General features: G+C 50.6%; 2 protein-coding genes across 2 annotated transcripts; one reads left to right on the plus strand and one right to left on the minus strand.

Annotated features, from left to right (window-relative positions):
• Nucleotides 1-40: 40 nt before the first annotated feature.
• On the plus strand, nt 41-10250 carry BAD (BCL2 associated agonist of cell death). The gene is made up of 5 exons (XM_028709601.2): nt 41-261; nt 946-1207; nt 5656-5874; nt 8648-8817; nt 9651-10250. The coding sequence occupies exons 3-5, from the start codon at nt 5733-5735 to the stop codon at nt 9774-9776; spliced, it is 438 nt and encodes a 145-aa protein (XP_028565434.2). The 5' UTR covers nt 41-261; nt 946-1207; nt 5656-5732; the 3' UTR covers nt 9777-10250.
• A 570-nt stretch (nt 10251-10820) lies between these two features.
• On the minus strand, nt 10821-14080 carry LOC114586308 (glyoxal reductase-like). Its single transcript, XM_028709600.2, has 2 exons — nt 13884-14080; nt 10821-11737 (listed from the first exon to the last, which is right to left on the minus strand). The coding sequence occupies exons 1-2, from the start codon at nt 13916-13918 to the stop codon at nt 10873-10875; spliced, it is 900 nt and encodes a 299-aa protein (XP_028565433.2). The 5' UTR covers nt 13919-14080; the 3' UTR covers nt 10821-10872.
• Between the last annotated feature and the right edge of the window lie 866 nt (nt 14081-14946).

The following is a 14946-nucleotide window of genomic DNA, read 5'->3' on the forward strand; positions in this document are numbered from 1 at the left end:
CCCTGACTATTCCCTCCCAGTTCTGTCCTAGTGCCCAGTAAAGGCATCTCCTGCCCATATTCTCCCAATAAATCTGCAGGGGCTATGAAACCCCCAACTGCTCCAGTATGTTTCAACGTTAAGCCCCCATTGATGATAATATGGGATTGTCCCTGCCTATATATCACAGGAACCCCTAATGTCAGACTAGCAGCAAAAGTGCTCGCTTGCGGCACAATTCTAGCCCTGTCTACTCAGAAGTAAGTCCTACTGAATTCCCAGGTAAGTGAGGAGAGCGCGGCAATCTTCCTTGCTTACGTTTGGGTAAGCGTCATTGAACTCAACGAGTCTTGCATCTGAATAAAGGATTGCACGGTGAAAGGCAATAATTGTAATAACTTTTAAATGAAAAATAAAGATGGCCAAAGCTGAGAGGCAGTGACTGGCCCAAGGTCACCCACTGAGCTTCAGGGCTGAGCAGGAATTTGAACTCTAGACTCCCAGGCACTAGTCCAAGGTTCTTGCCACTGTATCTGTACCATCCTGGGACTAAAGGTTGACACACTGGCTATGCGCTTATTTTGCATCGCACCACTGCAGTTTTGCATTCTATTTTGTGTTATTGCAACCAGCCATATATCAAAGGGCGGGCTTCAAGCCTTCCGAAGAAATAAACAGATAAACATCGGGTGACATCCTTTCACTGTGAAATATGCCAGCTGTGCCATTGATCTGTGTGTTGCGCTACTGAATATCTGGTATGCAGAATTGAATTGTGAATTATGATGGCCATTATTTTTTTACGGCTATATATCACTAAATAAATAATCTGGAGATTAGCTCCATTGAGAGTGATATTTGCAAAGTTATATTTGAATTGCATTGAATGTAAACTCACAGTGCCATTTAGCCCTACTAGAACAACGCAAAAAGAATACTTCCATTCTTTCTCCCCTTTTTTTGCAGGTACTTCTGCGATTTGCATAAGCATTTTTGAGAATTTACCTTATCAAATGAGCGTGGAAAGAGGAGGGAGGGGGGAAGGAAAGAGGGTGGGAGGAGCCGAAGGTAGCAGGAGGAGGTGCGTTCTTATCTCTCCCTCCCACCGTGACGTTGGCGACCTTGATTGGGCACGGAAGCTGGCAGTTCTTCATCGCCCCGGCGACTGTGGCTGGATCTCTGCTGGCTGTAAACAGGAGGAAGAAAGAAAAGAGTGACCCTAATTCTGGTAATTGAGGGCGCGGGTTAGAGAGGGGTGGATGGGTTGGGTAGAAGAAGAGGAGGAAGAGAGAGATGGTGATCCAAGATTTTGAAGGGAAGATGAGTTGAAAATTCAAGATCAGGAGAGGGGAGGGAGAAGTGACCTGGATAGGAGGAAGCGACCCTAAAATTTGGAAGTGAGGGGGGGGAATGAAGGAGAGAAAAACCATCAGCGGGGCTCCCCAATTCAGGGGACTGAGGAAGCAAAAGAGTGCAAAAATGGTACTAACAGGAGTTGGGAGAGGGAGAAGGAATCATTACTATGAAGGGGAAGGGGCTTTGAAACAAATCATGGGTTTGCATTCCTCTGCCCTCCCCTCCCCTCCTTCCTTGTGTGTCACAGGCTTTTTTTTTTAACTATAAGCCTGAGGGCAGGGAGGGACTGTCTTATTACTGTTTTTTTTAAAAAACCAAACTGCTTTGGGAGTCATTATGACTGAAGGGTTAGTTGAAAATGCTTTCAATTAAAAAAAATATCTAAAACCCACATTGCCGCAATACCTTTACTGGGCCAACCGCAAAAATGTTGCGCAAGCATGCGCGCGCTTCTCAGTTCTCCAAAACTCTTCTTCAGGGTTGAATTGGTGAGTAAGAAATAAAACTCAAAAGCCTGCATGCTGTTTTGTAACGTGTTTGGTTGACTGAATAAAGGCGCTGCTCTAAGGTGGATTTTGATTTTTCTTCTTCTTCCGGGCTATCTTTTTAAAAAAATAGATAGAATGAAGGGCAGGTCCCCAAAGGTGGGGGCTGTTAGAGGAGTGGAGTATAGATCCCAAAGCATTACCATCTTAAATACTCAGATTGAGGTTTGTAAAATGACATGTGGGGTGGAAAAAGCAGATAGAGAGAAACTTTTCCTCCTTCTTATCTCGCAGATGTAGTGATGGCCACTAGCTTGAAAATGGATAGCATTTTTCTCTGTCTCAAAATTCTAGAACTCTGGGCCAGCCAATGAAACTGAAGGTTGGGAGATTAAGGACAGACAAAAACAAATACTGCTTCAAGCAGTGGGACATAGCTAAATTGTTGAATTTGCTCCCAGAGGAGTTAGTGATGGCCACTAACTTGGACCACTAACTTATCCTCATGTGTAGCTCAGTTGGTAGAGCATGAGACCAGGGTTGTGGGTTCAAGCCCCACGTTCAGCAAAAGATTTTTGCATTGCAAGGGGTTGGACTAGATGACCCTTGTGGTCCCTTCCAACACTATGATTCTCTGCAAGAAATATGCACGTGGTTCTGTGTAAGGATGGCTGTAAAAGAGAATTAGACAAATTTGTGCAGGGTAAGTGGCTACTAGCTGCAATGGCTGTGTTCTCCCTCAGCTGTCCGAGGCAGTGTGCTGGGAATTGCAAGTAGGGAGGGGACTGTTGTGCTGTGGGCTTCCTTCGGACCTCTGGTTGGCCGCTGTGAGAACTGAAAGCTAGACTACATGGACCACTGGCTTGATCCACCAGGCAGGCTCCACTTACATAGAATGCTAGATCCTGCGGTTTTGGAAATCTGATTGGCGGTAGACGTAGGGCAGAAGCAGGGAAAATTTCACAGGAAGCTTAACGGACTTGCGGAACTCACTGTCACAAGATGCAATGACCATGGCTGCTGGCCAAGTTAGCTTTAAAGGGGGATTAGACCAATGAATGGGGGATAAAAGAGAGCTGCTGTGTTGGTTGTATGCATCCTCCATTTGGAATACAGGTTGGTGTGTGTATTTCTGGGAGGGGACTGTCTTCATGCCTTGTTTGTGGGGATTCCAGAAGCATCTGGGAAAGAGGATGCTAGACTAGGCGAGCATTGGTTGGGTGCAGTCATTATCTCCGTAAACTAGGGATGTGGAATTTGTGGCCCTGCAGATGTTGCTGGACTACAGCTCCCATCATCCCTGACCACTTGCCTGGCTGGCTGGGCTTGAAGGAGTCCTGCAACATCTGGAGGACCACAGGTTCCCCATCCTTGCAGTAAACGAATGGGGGCCAGGATTTCGGAAGGACCGCCTCCACTCATGTATAACTGTCAAAGTCTTAAGATTTAGCATCTGAGTCTCTGGTGACTAGTTCATGAATGAAGCTGGCTGGTAGCAGGGAAGGTCTTTTCTGTGATGACCTGCACCTCTGGAATACGCTCCCCCCCCCCCAAAAAAAATTACAGCCACACCCTTTTCTAGCCTTTAGGGACGCCTTCAGACTTTTTTATTCCAGTTGCATGGTTTTGCAGTGCTTTCTTTCAGCAACTTCTTCAGCTGCTGTCAAACTGTTCTTCTTTAAGTCCCTGTTATCTGCCCCCACTGTCCTGCTTGCGGACTTCCGTCTGAGGCACTGAGAGAACAGGATGCTGGACTAGGTGGGCCATTGGCCTGATCCAGCAGGCTCTTCTTAATATAAATAATAATACAAATTGTTACCATTTTTGAAGCATTACACAAACCACACCCTGAACGTGGAGCCGGCATAACCAATCTGAAAAGCGTGGCAAATTCCCCTCCTAGTCCTCATGATCTTGAAAGGAAACATAATGAGCAGAAACCTAGACGCTATTTCCGTGTGTGTTTGTGGCTGAGTAAGATTTCCGGTCATCATGGGAAGAAACTGCATAGTTTCATAGCTCCATGCTCTTCCCCAGGAACAATGGGGAATATACAGAAGGGTGGGCTGGGGAGGATGTGAAAGGGAATAAGAGGTTGGGGAAATGTTGGGAAGAATGACTCAGTACGTAGTGAAGTCCCGATTACAGGCTTCCCAGAGGCAAGCCGCCCAGTCAGATGGGCGGGATATAAATAATAAAAGTGTTGTTCTTGTTTTGGTTGATCTCTGAGAGAACAGGATGCTGGACTAGATGGGTCTTTGGCCTGAATCTGCTTATTTTACTTAAGTTGCTGCTACTTTTAACTGATCATACCCTGCTGTTGGGTTACATACGCATCAGGTTACATACACTTCAGGTTACAGACTCCGCTAACCCAGAAATAGTACCTCGGGTTAAGAACTTTGCTTCAGGATGAGAACAGAAATCGTGCTCCAGTGGCGCGGCGGCAGCAGGAGGCCCCATTAGCTAAAGTGGTGCTTCAGGTTGAGAACAGTTTCAGGTTAAGAACGGACCTCCAGAAAAAATTAAGTTCTTAACCCGAGGTACCAGTATACCTGAAGGAGCGTCTCCACCCCCATCGTTCTGCCCGGACGCTGAGGTCCAGCGCTGAGGGCCTTCTGGCGGTTCCCTCATTGCGAGAAGCAAAGCTACAGGGAACCAGGCAGAGGGCCTTTTCAGTAGTGGCGCCCGCCCTGTGGAACGCCCTCCCATCAGATATCAAAACGATAAACAACTACCTGACATTCAGAAGACATCTTAAGGCAGCCCTGTTCAGGGAAGTTTTTAATGTATGATATTTTAGTGTTTTTTGGTTTCTATGGAAGCCGCCCAGAGTGGCTGGGGAAACCCAGCCAGATGGGCGGAGTACAAATAAATAATAATAATAATAATAATAATAATAATAATAATAATAATAATTGTTATTGTTATTATTACCACTGTATATTGTTTTAATAAGCTGACGTTGTAGCATATCAACTTATTTATAAACTGCATTGGGAGGATAATTTGCCCATGAAGGCAGTTTTTAAAAATCCATTAAAAAAATCTATCATTAGACTCTTAACAACAGCCCTGCAAGCTAGGCCTGTCTTCCCTGCTGCAGAACGAGGTTGGCGGTGGGTGGCTGAACCTAAGATAACCACTTGCTTTTCAGTGAGTTATCAACTTCCTGGTTCCCAGCTGAGTGCCTTAGTCATAGGAACATCTGAAGAAGCCTTACCCTGAGTCAGAACGCTGGGCCATCTATCTCAGAATTGTCTGCAGCAGGGCGGGGAACCCATTGGCCTTTAGATGCTGCTGGACTCCAACTCCCATCAGCCCCAGCAGGAAGGGGCGGTGGTGAGGGATGATGGGAGTTGGAGTCCAGCAATATCCAGAGGGCAATGGGTTCCTGCTTCCTAGTCTACATTTACTAGCAGTGGCTTCTCTGGGGCTCTGGATAGAAATCCTCTCCCAGTTCTAGCTGGAGATGCCAGGAATTGAACCTGGGACCTTCTGCATGGTATATAGGAAGCTGCCTGTCTAGTAAAGTAAGATTCTAGTCCTCATGGTTCTGTATGAAATTGGAAGCTGCCTTGCACTGCATCAGACCGTTGGTCCACCTTGCTCAGTATCCTCCAGGATTTCAGACAGGGGCTGCCTCCCAGCCTCACCTGGAGATGCCAGGGACCGAACCTCAATATACCTGGTTCCCTTAAGTGTCTGCCCAGATTGTCGGACACCTGGGTCCCTCGGCTTCTTCCGGATGCTCTGCCACTGAGCTACAGCCCTTCTCCTGGCTCTCAGAGGAATCGCCTTCATTCTGATCTCCGTGCTTCCTATCCCTCCACAGTTCTGCTGACAACAACCCTCCCCCCACCCCCGGAGAACGGCACGTTGGGTCTTGGGGGCCATGCCAGCCCCCTGACAATGTTCCACATTGAGGATGATGATGAAGAGACATTCCCACCGGGTGAGAAGGAACCGCAGGATCTCAAGCTGACCAGGAGGAGCGTCGCAGGAGGGGACCAGGCCCCAGGAAGCCCAGGAAGTCCTTCCGCTGGGAATCCAGGTATTTGGGCTGGGGCAGAACAAGAGCATTTCCCTCTCCCTCTTCAGGGTTCCCAGTTGTTGCTGGAATGCGATTCCTATCAGCCCTGACCATTGTCTCAGCTGGCTGGGGATGGTGGCAGCAACCAGCCACTGCATGGAAGTAGGGCAGTGAGTGACCTAGTAGGGGAGAAAGGGAATTTTCTGCCCCTCTCCTGCACCAGCAGGGGAAGGGAAGCCCCCACCCCACTCTAGATCTACTATAAAAACCTGTCAGACATCTCGCTCAGTACTTGTGTGGTGTAGTGGTTGGGACCCACTATACCAGGATTCAAATCCTCACTCGGCCATGAAGCCCACTGGGTGACCTTGGGCCGGTCACTGACTCTCATCCGAACCTCCCTCACAGGGTTGTTGTGCGGATTAATGGCGGCGGGGGAGAGGGAACCATTTTGAGCTCCTTGGAGGAAAAAGTGAAATATAAATAAACAAGTAAACAAATAATAATGAATACACTGACAGGCGGTGGCTCTCCAGAGTTTCAGTCGGGTCTTGGCAGGGATTGAACCTGGGACCTTCTGCATGCAAAGCGAGTCTCTAATGCTGAGCCGTGAACCTTTCCTAAAGAAATTCCACTTTTTCCTCAAATGATGCTTTATTTGAGATCCCTGCATTGCAGGACTAGATTGCAGGGTACAGTGGTGCCTCGCAAGACGAAATTAATCCGTTCCGCGAGTCTCTTCATCTTGCGGTTTTTTCGTCTTGCGAAGCACGGCTATTAGCGGCTTAGTGGCTATTAGCGGCTTAGCAGCTTAGCGGCTATTAACGGCTTAGTGGCTTTAAGAAAAAGGAAACAAACTCGCAAGAACTTGCAAGACGTTTCGTCTTGCGAAGCAAGCCCATAGGGAAATTCGTCTTGCAGAACGACTCAAGAAACGGGAAACCCTTTCGTCTAGCGAGTTTTTCGTCTTGCGAGGCATTCGTCTTGCGGGGCACCACTGTACCTTCCAATTCTACCATTTTGTGTGAGCTTAGCGAAGCCTAACCTGGGAACCAAGAAGCTGCCTTAGTCAGACCATTCATCCATCTCACTCAGTATTGCCTGCACGGACTGGCAGTGACTCTCCAGGGTTTCAGGCGGGGTGCTGTACCCAGACCTACCTGCATGCAAGGCAGATGATCTCCTGCTGACCTGCAGCCCTTCCCCAAAAATGTTTTTAGAAGAGGGTCCCTCTTCTGCCAGTCCTCAGCACACTAGTGAAAATGTTTGCCAGCTAGTATCTTGCCTTGTTGGTTAGCTCAGTTTGTAAGAGCGTGGTGCTGATAACGTCAAGGTTACATGTTTGATCCCCATATGGGTGCATATTCCTGCATTGCAGAGAATTGGATGATTTGAATGTCCCTTCCAGTTCTGTGAACTTTTGTGGGCTTCATATCAGGGCAAGACTGACTAAACCGATTCTAAAATATTGGCTCAATAACAGGGCCATGATTAGTCACGTTTCGTGCTGAGCTTTGGAAAGTGATGAAATCCTTAATTCGTTTCTAGCGCTTATGAGGTCAGCAGAGGCCACAGAGATTCTCTTGACTTTTTCTCGCGCCCAGAGGATGGATGGCGAAATCTGCCTTGCTTATGCTGTGAATTAAAAAAAAAAAAGTGAAGATAATAAATGTAATAAAGCAAATTAGCTATAATGAAAGGTGTTGTGAGAAGAATATTAAAGGGGATCATTTATATCAAGAAAGCCATGTTCTTCCATGAGAAATGTGCCAAGTAGAATTGATAGAATATCAGTGCAATCCCATACTTTTCTATTCAGAAGTACAGGCAATGACTGATTGACGCAAGATTGTGCACATGCAAGGCACCGAACCCGGAAGTGACCCGAAAACTAAAATGACAGAATGGGGTGTGTGGAACACTTTACATGGGCCCTATGGATTGGGGGTGGGGGGTCTCGGGACATAACCCCTGTGCAAAATAAGGATTGCTTGTAAGACCCACTGAGTTCAGTGTCACTTCTAGGTAAACTGGGAGTGCAATCTAAGTTTGCAATTGTACTTCCAACATCTGGAGGGCCAAAGGTGCTCCAGTTCTGCTGTAAATGATAGATCAACTGAGATTTCTTCAGTCAGGTGACAGCTTTATTATCCAGCCTTTTTTTTAAAAGCTCAAACCAAGACCGCCTCCTTCCTAACATACCCTCTTGGGTGTTACGATCAGCAGTGGGGGCCTCTTGGTGCTTCCCATCACCACAAACGCTTAGAGGAGAAGTCAGTTTCTGCCCTATGCTGAAGATGTAGCTTTTTGACAACCAAGATGTGTTTTGGGGTGCCCACCCTGTTCTTGCCACTGTGGGTTGTTTTAATACTGCATTGTATTTTAAATTGTTGCGACCCACCCCAAGACCTTAGTGTGCAGTACAGGTAATTAAACTGAACTAATAATAATAGTGAGGTCTCCACAACCGCCACCCTGGAAGTTGGTGGGCAGTGGCTGACAGTGGCTTTGCGGCAGAACGGGGCCTCAAGCAGGCCTCTCTGAGCCATGTCTATTCAATACACCACCTTAACCCTCTAGGCCAGGCAGAGAACCAATAGCCCCCCAAAATGCTGCTGGACTCCAGTTCCCATCATTCCTGGGCACTTGCCATACTGGCTTGGGCCCCTGTGAGCTGGAGTTTAATAACATCAGAAAGGACTGGACCTTGGCCTGTTTTACAATCCAGCAGTTTCTGTTGCTGTGTTGTGGCAAGTGTGACATAACCCCCCTTTCCTTCCTCCTCCTGTGCCAGAGCTCCGGCGTCGCATTGGATCCGACCCTCCCTTGCCAGACCCTGAGGCCCTGGATGAAGTGGGCACTTTCCGGGCACGCTCACGCTCTGCCCCTCCCATCCTGTGGGCAGCCCAGCGGTACGGGAGGGAGCTGCGCAGGATGAGCGACGAATTCCATGGCGAGCTGCAGGTGAGTCTGGCCTGCTTACAGAGAAGTCCGTCCTTCCCAAGGGAGAGGTGGGCTTTGTTGCCGCGGGCAGCCTGCCTCTGAATGCCAGCTGCTGCCAATCACAAGCAGGGAGAGTTGCTGTTGTGCCCAGGTCACATTTATGGGCTTCCCACGGAGGCATCCGATTGACAACCGAGGATAACAGTGTCCCTTAGGTGTCAAGTACGTGGAGATGTTTTTTCTCCCTCAGTCCATTAGGCCATTAGTAGCCTAATCCTCCATGAATTTGTCTAATCTAATAATGATGATGATGATGATGATGTATTTCTTACACTCTGCCCACCTGACTGGGTTACCCCAGCCACTCTGGGCGGCTTCCAACAAAATATAAAAGGACAAAACAAAACAGCCTTCAGATGTCTACAGAAGGTCATAGAATCTGTTTGACATTTGACAGGAGGGCGGGTGCCACTACTGAGAAGGCCCTCTGCCTTGTTCCCTGTAACTTCACTTCTGGTGGGAACCGCCAGAAGGCCCTTGGAGCTGGACCTCAATGATGAGGGTGGAGATGCTCCTTCAGGTATACAGGGCCAAAGCCATTTTAAAGTCATGTGCTTTGAGCAGAACTAACTTTAGATACAACCCAAAGAATCCGTGGTACTCTAGACGCTTTTGGACTCTAGGTCCTGTCAGCCTCACCGGGCTCTAGGCCACTGGTCATGGATGACGGAAGTTGTGGTCTAGCAACACCAGGAGGGCCTGTCAGTTTCTCATCCTTGATGTACCAGCCTGCTGGATTGAGAGGTGCATGTCAGGAAGAGGGGGTGATGCCACGTTTTCCTTCTCTCTTGCAGAAGCTGCCGCGCCCCAAGAGTGCAGGGACAGCTACCCAAATGCGCCGGACGTTGGGCTGGAAGGAGGTTCTGCAGTCATGGTGGCGTCGGAATTCCCCAGGCAATGGTCCAAGAAGCCCCCCATGACTGTATCTTGCTGCTGTCCGTTACAAATGGTGGGGGGAGGGTTGAAGGAACAAATAAAGGGGGGGGGTAAATCTGTAGGGTTGATGTGGCACATGGCTGGTGTCCCCCCAAATCTGGGGGATGCTGTGATCATTCCTCTGCACCTCCACACCCACTCCCCTAGGAGTTTTTTTTTACTTAGGCCACTTTAGTATGACATGTTAAGAATTTAACCTTCTGCCCTATGCACGGATTCCCACCCCTTTCTCCCCTGCACCTCCCCTATAAGACCCCCAATTTTGAGGGGATCTTGTCCTGCCCTTTCTAGAGTGTACTTTTTGTATTTTAAAAGGAAAAAAAACACTGAACAAAAACCACTGTATGCATTACTGAAACGAGAACCCCTGACATTCACCAGCCCTGCCTAGAGAAATTTGTATGCCCTTTTATTATATGTTAATAAATGTTTATTAAATACTTTTCTGGCTTACAGCACGTCACTGCCTATTCCTTCAATTCAAGCTCACAGCGACAACCCCCAGATTGCCAGCCTGACTGCAGTGGGGGCAGGATTGCTTTAGCTGCCTCGGGAATGAATGTGTCGAAAGAAAATTAAACTCAAAGGGACGCAGAGAAATTGAATTCCTGTTTAATATCACTCTTTTCGTCTTACAGCAGCAATAGTGAGCCTGTGGGCCTCCAGATGCTTTTTTAAGACTCCCAGCTCTCCTCCCTTACCGCAGGCCATGCCAGATCGGGAGTTCAACCACATCTGGAGAGCCACAGATTTCTAGCCCTGCCTTAGAGTTCTCTTTCCAGGGGGAGGTGGTAAAGGCAGAGCGAAGCCCGAGTTCCTCCATCCACTGGCATTTTCTCTTCTGAATTTAAAATCTGGCTGATGGAATGGCAATGTGATAAAGGCACTGCTTTCAAATGGGATTCTCCAACTGGGTGGAGATCAGTCCTGAAAGTCTCACATCCCCCATATCTCTGGTGAATGCCTGGTCTGCCAGATGTTGCCGGACTCCAACTCCCACCATCCCTGACCGCTGATTATGCTGGCTGGGACTGGAGTCCAGCAACATTCGGAATGCCCATCTTTCCCCCCACCCCTGTTTTATGCCACATTGGTGGGATCCCAGCAATAGCGCTTCCCACAATCCAACGCACCCAGCTCCTCCATATCCGCTGGGCTCAACTCCCAACCCCAGAGCTGGCTGTTTTCCACCACACGGCTCGGAGTGGCAGACTTGGGGATGACACTGACCCCTTGCTGCAGAGCCCAGCGCAGCAAGACCTGGGCAGGCGGGCGCCCGTGTCGTGCGGCGACCTTCACCACCTCTGGCCGCCCCACCAGCTGGCCGGTCCCCAGTGAGGAGTAGGCCTGCAGGTGGATGCCCTTGCTCCGGCAGAAGTCCAGCAATTCCCCCTGTGCCAGTTCTGGGTGGAACTCCACCTGGAGGACAGAGGGGGGCACACGGCACACTGCCAGCAGCTCCTCCAAATGCTGGATGCTGTAATTTGAGACCCCGATGGCCCGGAGCTTCCCGGCCTCGTACAGCCTCTCCAGAGCCCGCCAGCTCTGCTGCCGCCGTTCCCGGTTGCCCTTGTCCTCCTGCGGCCGGCCTTGGGTCCCAGGCCAGTGGATGAGGTAGAGGTCTAAGTAATCACAGCCCAGCTCCTCCAGGCTTCGCAGGCAGGCTCCTTCGGCTGCCTCCTGCCCCTGGTCCCTTGGGCTCAGCTTGCTGGTTAGGAAGACGTCTCCCCGAGCCAGGCCGTGGCGCGGCAGCAGCTCCCTCAGAGCATGCTTGATGTCGGACTCATTGCCATAGACGGCGGCCGTGTCCACCAAGCGGTAGCCGTTCCTGAGAGCAGCGTCCAGGCTGAGGCGCACGGCCTCCTCACCCCGCAAACGGAAGGTGCCCAGCCCCAGAAGAGGCATAGGAGCTCCACTGTTCAGCCATACTGTGCGCTCTGGTGCCCTGGAAGAAAGAAAAGTGAGTGTAATAATAATAATAATAATAATAATAATAATAATTTATTTGTACCCCGCCCATCTGGCTGGGTTTCCCCAGCCACTCTGGGCAGCTTCCAGCAAAGATTAAAAATACATTAAAATGTCACACATTTAAAAACCACCCTGCCTTCAGGTGTCTTCTAAATGTCAGGTAGTTTATCTCTTTGACATCTGGTGGGAGGGCGTTGCACAGGGCGGGCGCCACTACCGAGAAGGCCCTCTGCCTGGTTCCCTGTAGCTTTGCTTCTCGCGGTGAGGGAACCGCCAGAAGGCCCTTGGAGCTGGACCTCAGTGTCTGGGCTGAACAATGGGGGTGGAGACGCTCCTTCAGGTATACTGGGACGAAGCCATTTAGGACTTTAAAGGTCAACACCAACACTTTATATTCCACTGTGACCCTCAAGAAGGTCTGCTGCACTCAGCCGTCTCAACTTTCTGCCACAGGAAGGGTAGGAGGTGTGCCGCTTGATATGTTGCTGGACTCCTGTCATGGACTGGCTGGGCAAAGAGGAATGGTGGAGGCACCAGCTGGGGAACCCAAAGGGAAGAAGGCTCGGAGCCCGGGGATGGGTGGTGGGATGGGGATGGGTGGTCAGAAGGAGAAGACTAGGAAGAGGAGGCGTTGGAAGCTGAAGAGGTAACAGGATTTAGTGCGCAGGAAGAGTCTGTGGCGGGACGCGAGTGGTGCTGTGAGTTAAACCACAGAGCCTAGGACTTGCCGATCAGAAGGTCGGCGGTTTGAATGCCCGCGACGGAGTGAGCTCCCGTTGCTCAGTCCCAGCTCCTGCCAACCTAGCAGCTTGAAAGCACCTCAAAGTGCAAGTAGATATATAGGTACCACTCCGGCGGGAAGGTAAGCGGCTTTTCCGTTTGCTGCTCTGGTTCGTCAGAAGCGGCTTAGTCATGCTGGCCACATGACCTGGAAGCAGTACGCCGGCTCCCTCGGCCAATAAAGCAAGATGAGCGCCGCAACCCCAGAGTCGGCCACGACTGGACCTAATGGTCAGGGGTCCCTTTACCTTTAAGAGTCTGTGGCAGAGAGCAGTTCAGAATCAGAGCACGGAGAGGAGGGGTGAGGTAAGAGGCAGAGATGGGTCACGCTGCTGAAGAAGCCAGGGTGTCTCCCCCTCCTGCTGTGAACAGTTCCCCTGCCCCCTGGTCTCCCAGAACACGGAATGAAGAGGGTGGAGGAAAGAGAGACAAGGCAAAGGTGTCTTGGGTTACTGGGAAAAGTCCTGGGAAAGGGAGCAGTGGGAAGGTGGGGACCTTCAGTCCTCGCAACTGCCTCATTGGGCCGAGACCTACTGGGAAGAGGTGTGGGGACCACTAGGCCTGAGCTGTTTTGGTTTCTTTGAATGAAGTTAACTTCACTGACACTGGGTGTTGGATTGCTGACCTGCCCCTGACAACTCCCAGCAGATTGGTGTCCTCCCATGACGACCGCAGGATCCCTATCCTTCTTCCACCTCTTTGATAATAGAAGCAGGTTGTGGGTACCGCAGGGCTGCTGCTCTCCATCCCACCCCACCTCGTGTTGTTATGCACCTAACAAAGTGAAGGGCAGGCATGGGGCACCTGCGGCCCTACAGATGTTGGGACTGCAATTCCCACCATCCCTGACCATTGGCCATGCTGGTTGGGGCAGATGGGAGCTGGAGTGCAGCAACATTTCGAGGGCCACTATCCCAGGCAGGTACCTGGTCCAGCTTCAGCTTAGATACCTCCAGCAAACCAGCGAAACCACCTCTGTTCCACCGTCAAGAAGCATTAGGACATTAGCTGGACGGGCCTAACCCAAGACAGTAGTTTCTGCGCATGGAACGATTTCGAGCACGTCTACTCGGAGGTGAAGTTTAACAGGGTTTGCACCTTAATAAGTGCTTAAGATCCAAGCCTCGGAGGGGATAATTAGCAAGCAAAGTAAGCGGGTATTATGGGCTGAAAATCAGGCGTGTGTTTGGGTTTCTCTGCGGGAATCTGCAATTCTGGAAGCACCGTTGGGCGCAAAGTGCTTGTGCAAGGAGTGGAAACGGGTAAACCCCACACCCTTCGTCACATGCAAAAATTAAAGGTGGGGCAGCCCTGGCTTCCCTCCCCCGCGGAGCCCTTACCAGGATGCGGGGAGCTCCCGCGACGCCCGCTCCATGGCTGCTCACGGACTAAGACGCGTAGGCGGAGCTGAGGTCTGCTATCCAATCGCCGCGCGAGGATCAAGCACGAGGGCGGGGGTCTGGAGGGAAGTGGGCGTGGCCCATCGAATGTTGCTGAATGGAAGGAAGGGTTCGAACGCGGGAAGCGGCGCGTGACTTTTCCCAACACGGCGATTCATGAATGGCGCGGCTGCTGGTCCGCCCCACCCGCGGCCGCCTCCCTATATGCCCTGGCGGACACGCTGAACTCCAAATCCCATCATCCCTCACCATTGGCCACTTGCAGAATGGCGGCGAAGGATGATGGGAGTTGTAGTCCTAATAACACCTGAATGCCTGCAGGTCCGGGGTTCAGCCCTACCCAGCCCTGGGCACAGCCAACTTCCCCCAAAGCACATGACTTTCCCCAAAGAATCCTGGGAGCTGGGAGGGTGCTGGGAATTGTAGTTCTGTGGGTGGGGGTAAACTACAGTCCCCAAGATTCTGTGGGTGGGGAGAGGGAGCCGCCTGCTTTAAATGTATGGTGTGTATAGGATGTCTCCTCAGAGGAGCCATAAGAAAGAAGGTGTTCATGAGGGAGAGTGGAGTTTGATGGTGGAGAGGACCAGGACACAGTGATAGAGCACTCACTGCTTTGCATACAGAATGTCCCAGGTGCCATCCCTGGCATCCTCAGGTGGGGCTGGGGATGTCTGTAACTTTGGAGAGCCTCTGCCAGTCAGTGTAGACAATGCTGAGCTGGCTGGGCCAATGGTCAGACTTAGTGTAAGGAAGCTTCCTACAAATCAAGGGGACTGGGGTGCACCATGGCTCAGTGGCAGAGCATCTGCTTGTGGGTGGAGATTTAATCCTGAATGGCCTCTCTGAGTAGGGCTAGGGGAAGGCTTCCCACCTGAAACCTAGTGAGGGCGGGGGGTGGCGCACTGCCACTCAGTGTAGACCAGCCTTTCTCCATCTTGGGTCCCCAGATGTTCTTGAACTACAACTCCCATCATCCCTGACCACTGGCCATGCTGGCTGAGAA

This window comes from Podarcis muralis, chromosome 16 (assembly GCF_964188315.1).
Source record: "Podarcis muralis chromosome 16, rPodMur119.hap1.1, whole genome shotgun sequence".
Lineage (NCBI taxonomy): Eukaryota > Metazoa > Chordata > Lepidosauria > Squamata > Lacertidae > Podarcis > Podarcis muralis.

Bases quoted from the DNA above. Each gene is read 5' to 3' on its own strand.
- BAD (XM_028709601.2), top strand. From the start codon at position 5,733: ATGTTCCACATTGAGGATGATGATGAAGAGACATTCCCACCGGGTGAG. The intron at 5,875-8,647 runs GTATTTGGGCTG...CTCCTGTGCCAG, and splicing joins TCCTTCCGCTGGGAATCCAG to AGCTCCGGCGTCGCATTGGA. The intron at 8,818-9,650 runs GTGAGTCTGGCC...TCTCTCTTGCAG, and splicing joins AATTCCATGGCGAGCTGCAG to AAGCTGCCGCGCCCCAAGAG.
- LOC114586308 (XM_028709600.2), bottom strand. From the start codon at position 13,918: ATGGAGCGGGCGTCGCGGGAGCTCCCCGCATCCTG. The intron at 11,738-13,883 runs GTAAGGGCTCCG...TCTTTCTTCCAG, and splicing joins CGGGAGCTCCCCGCATCCTG to GGCACCAGAGCGCACAGTAT.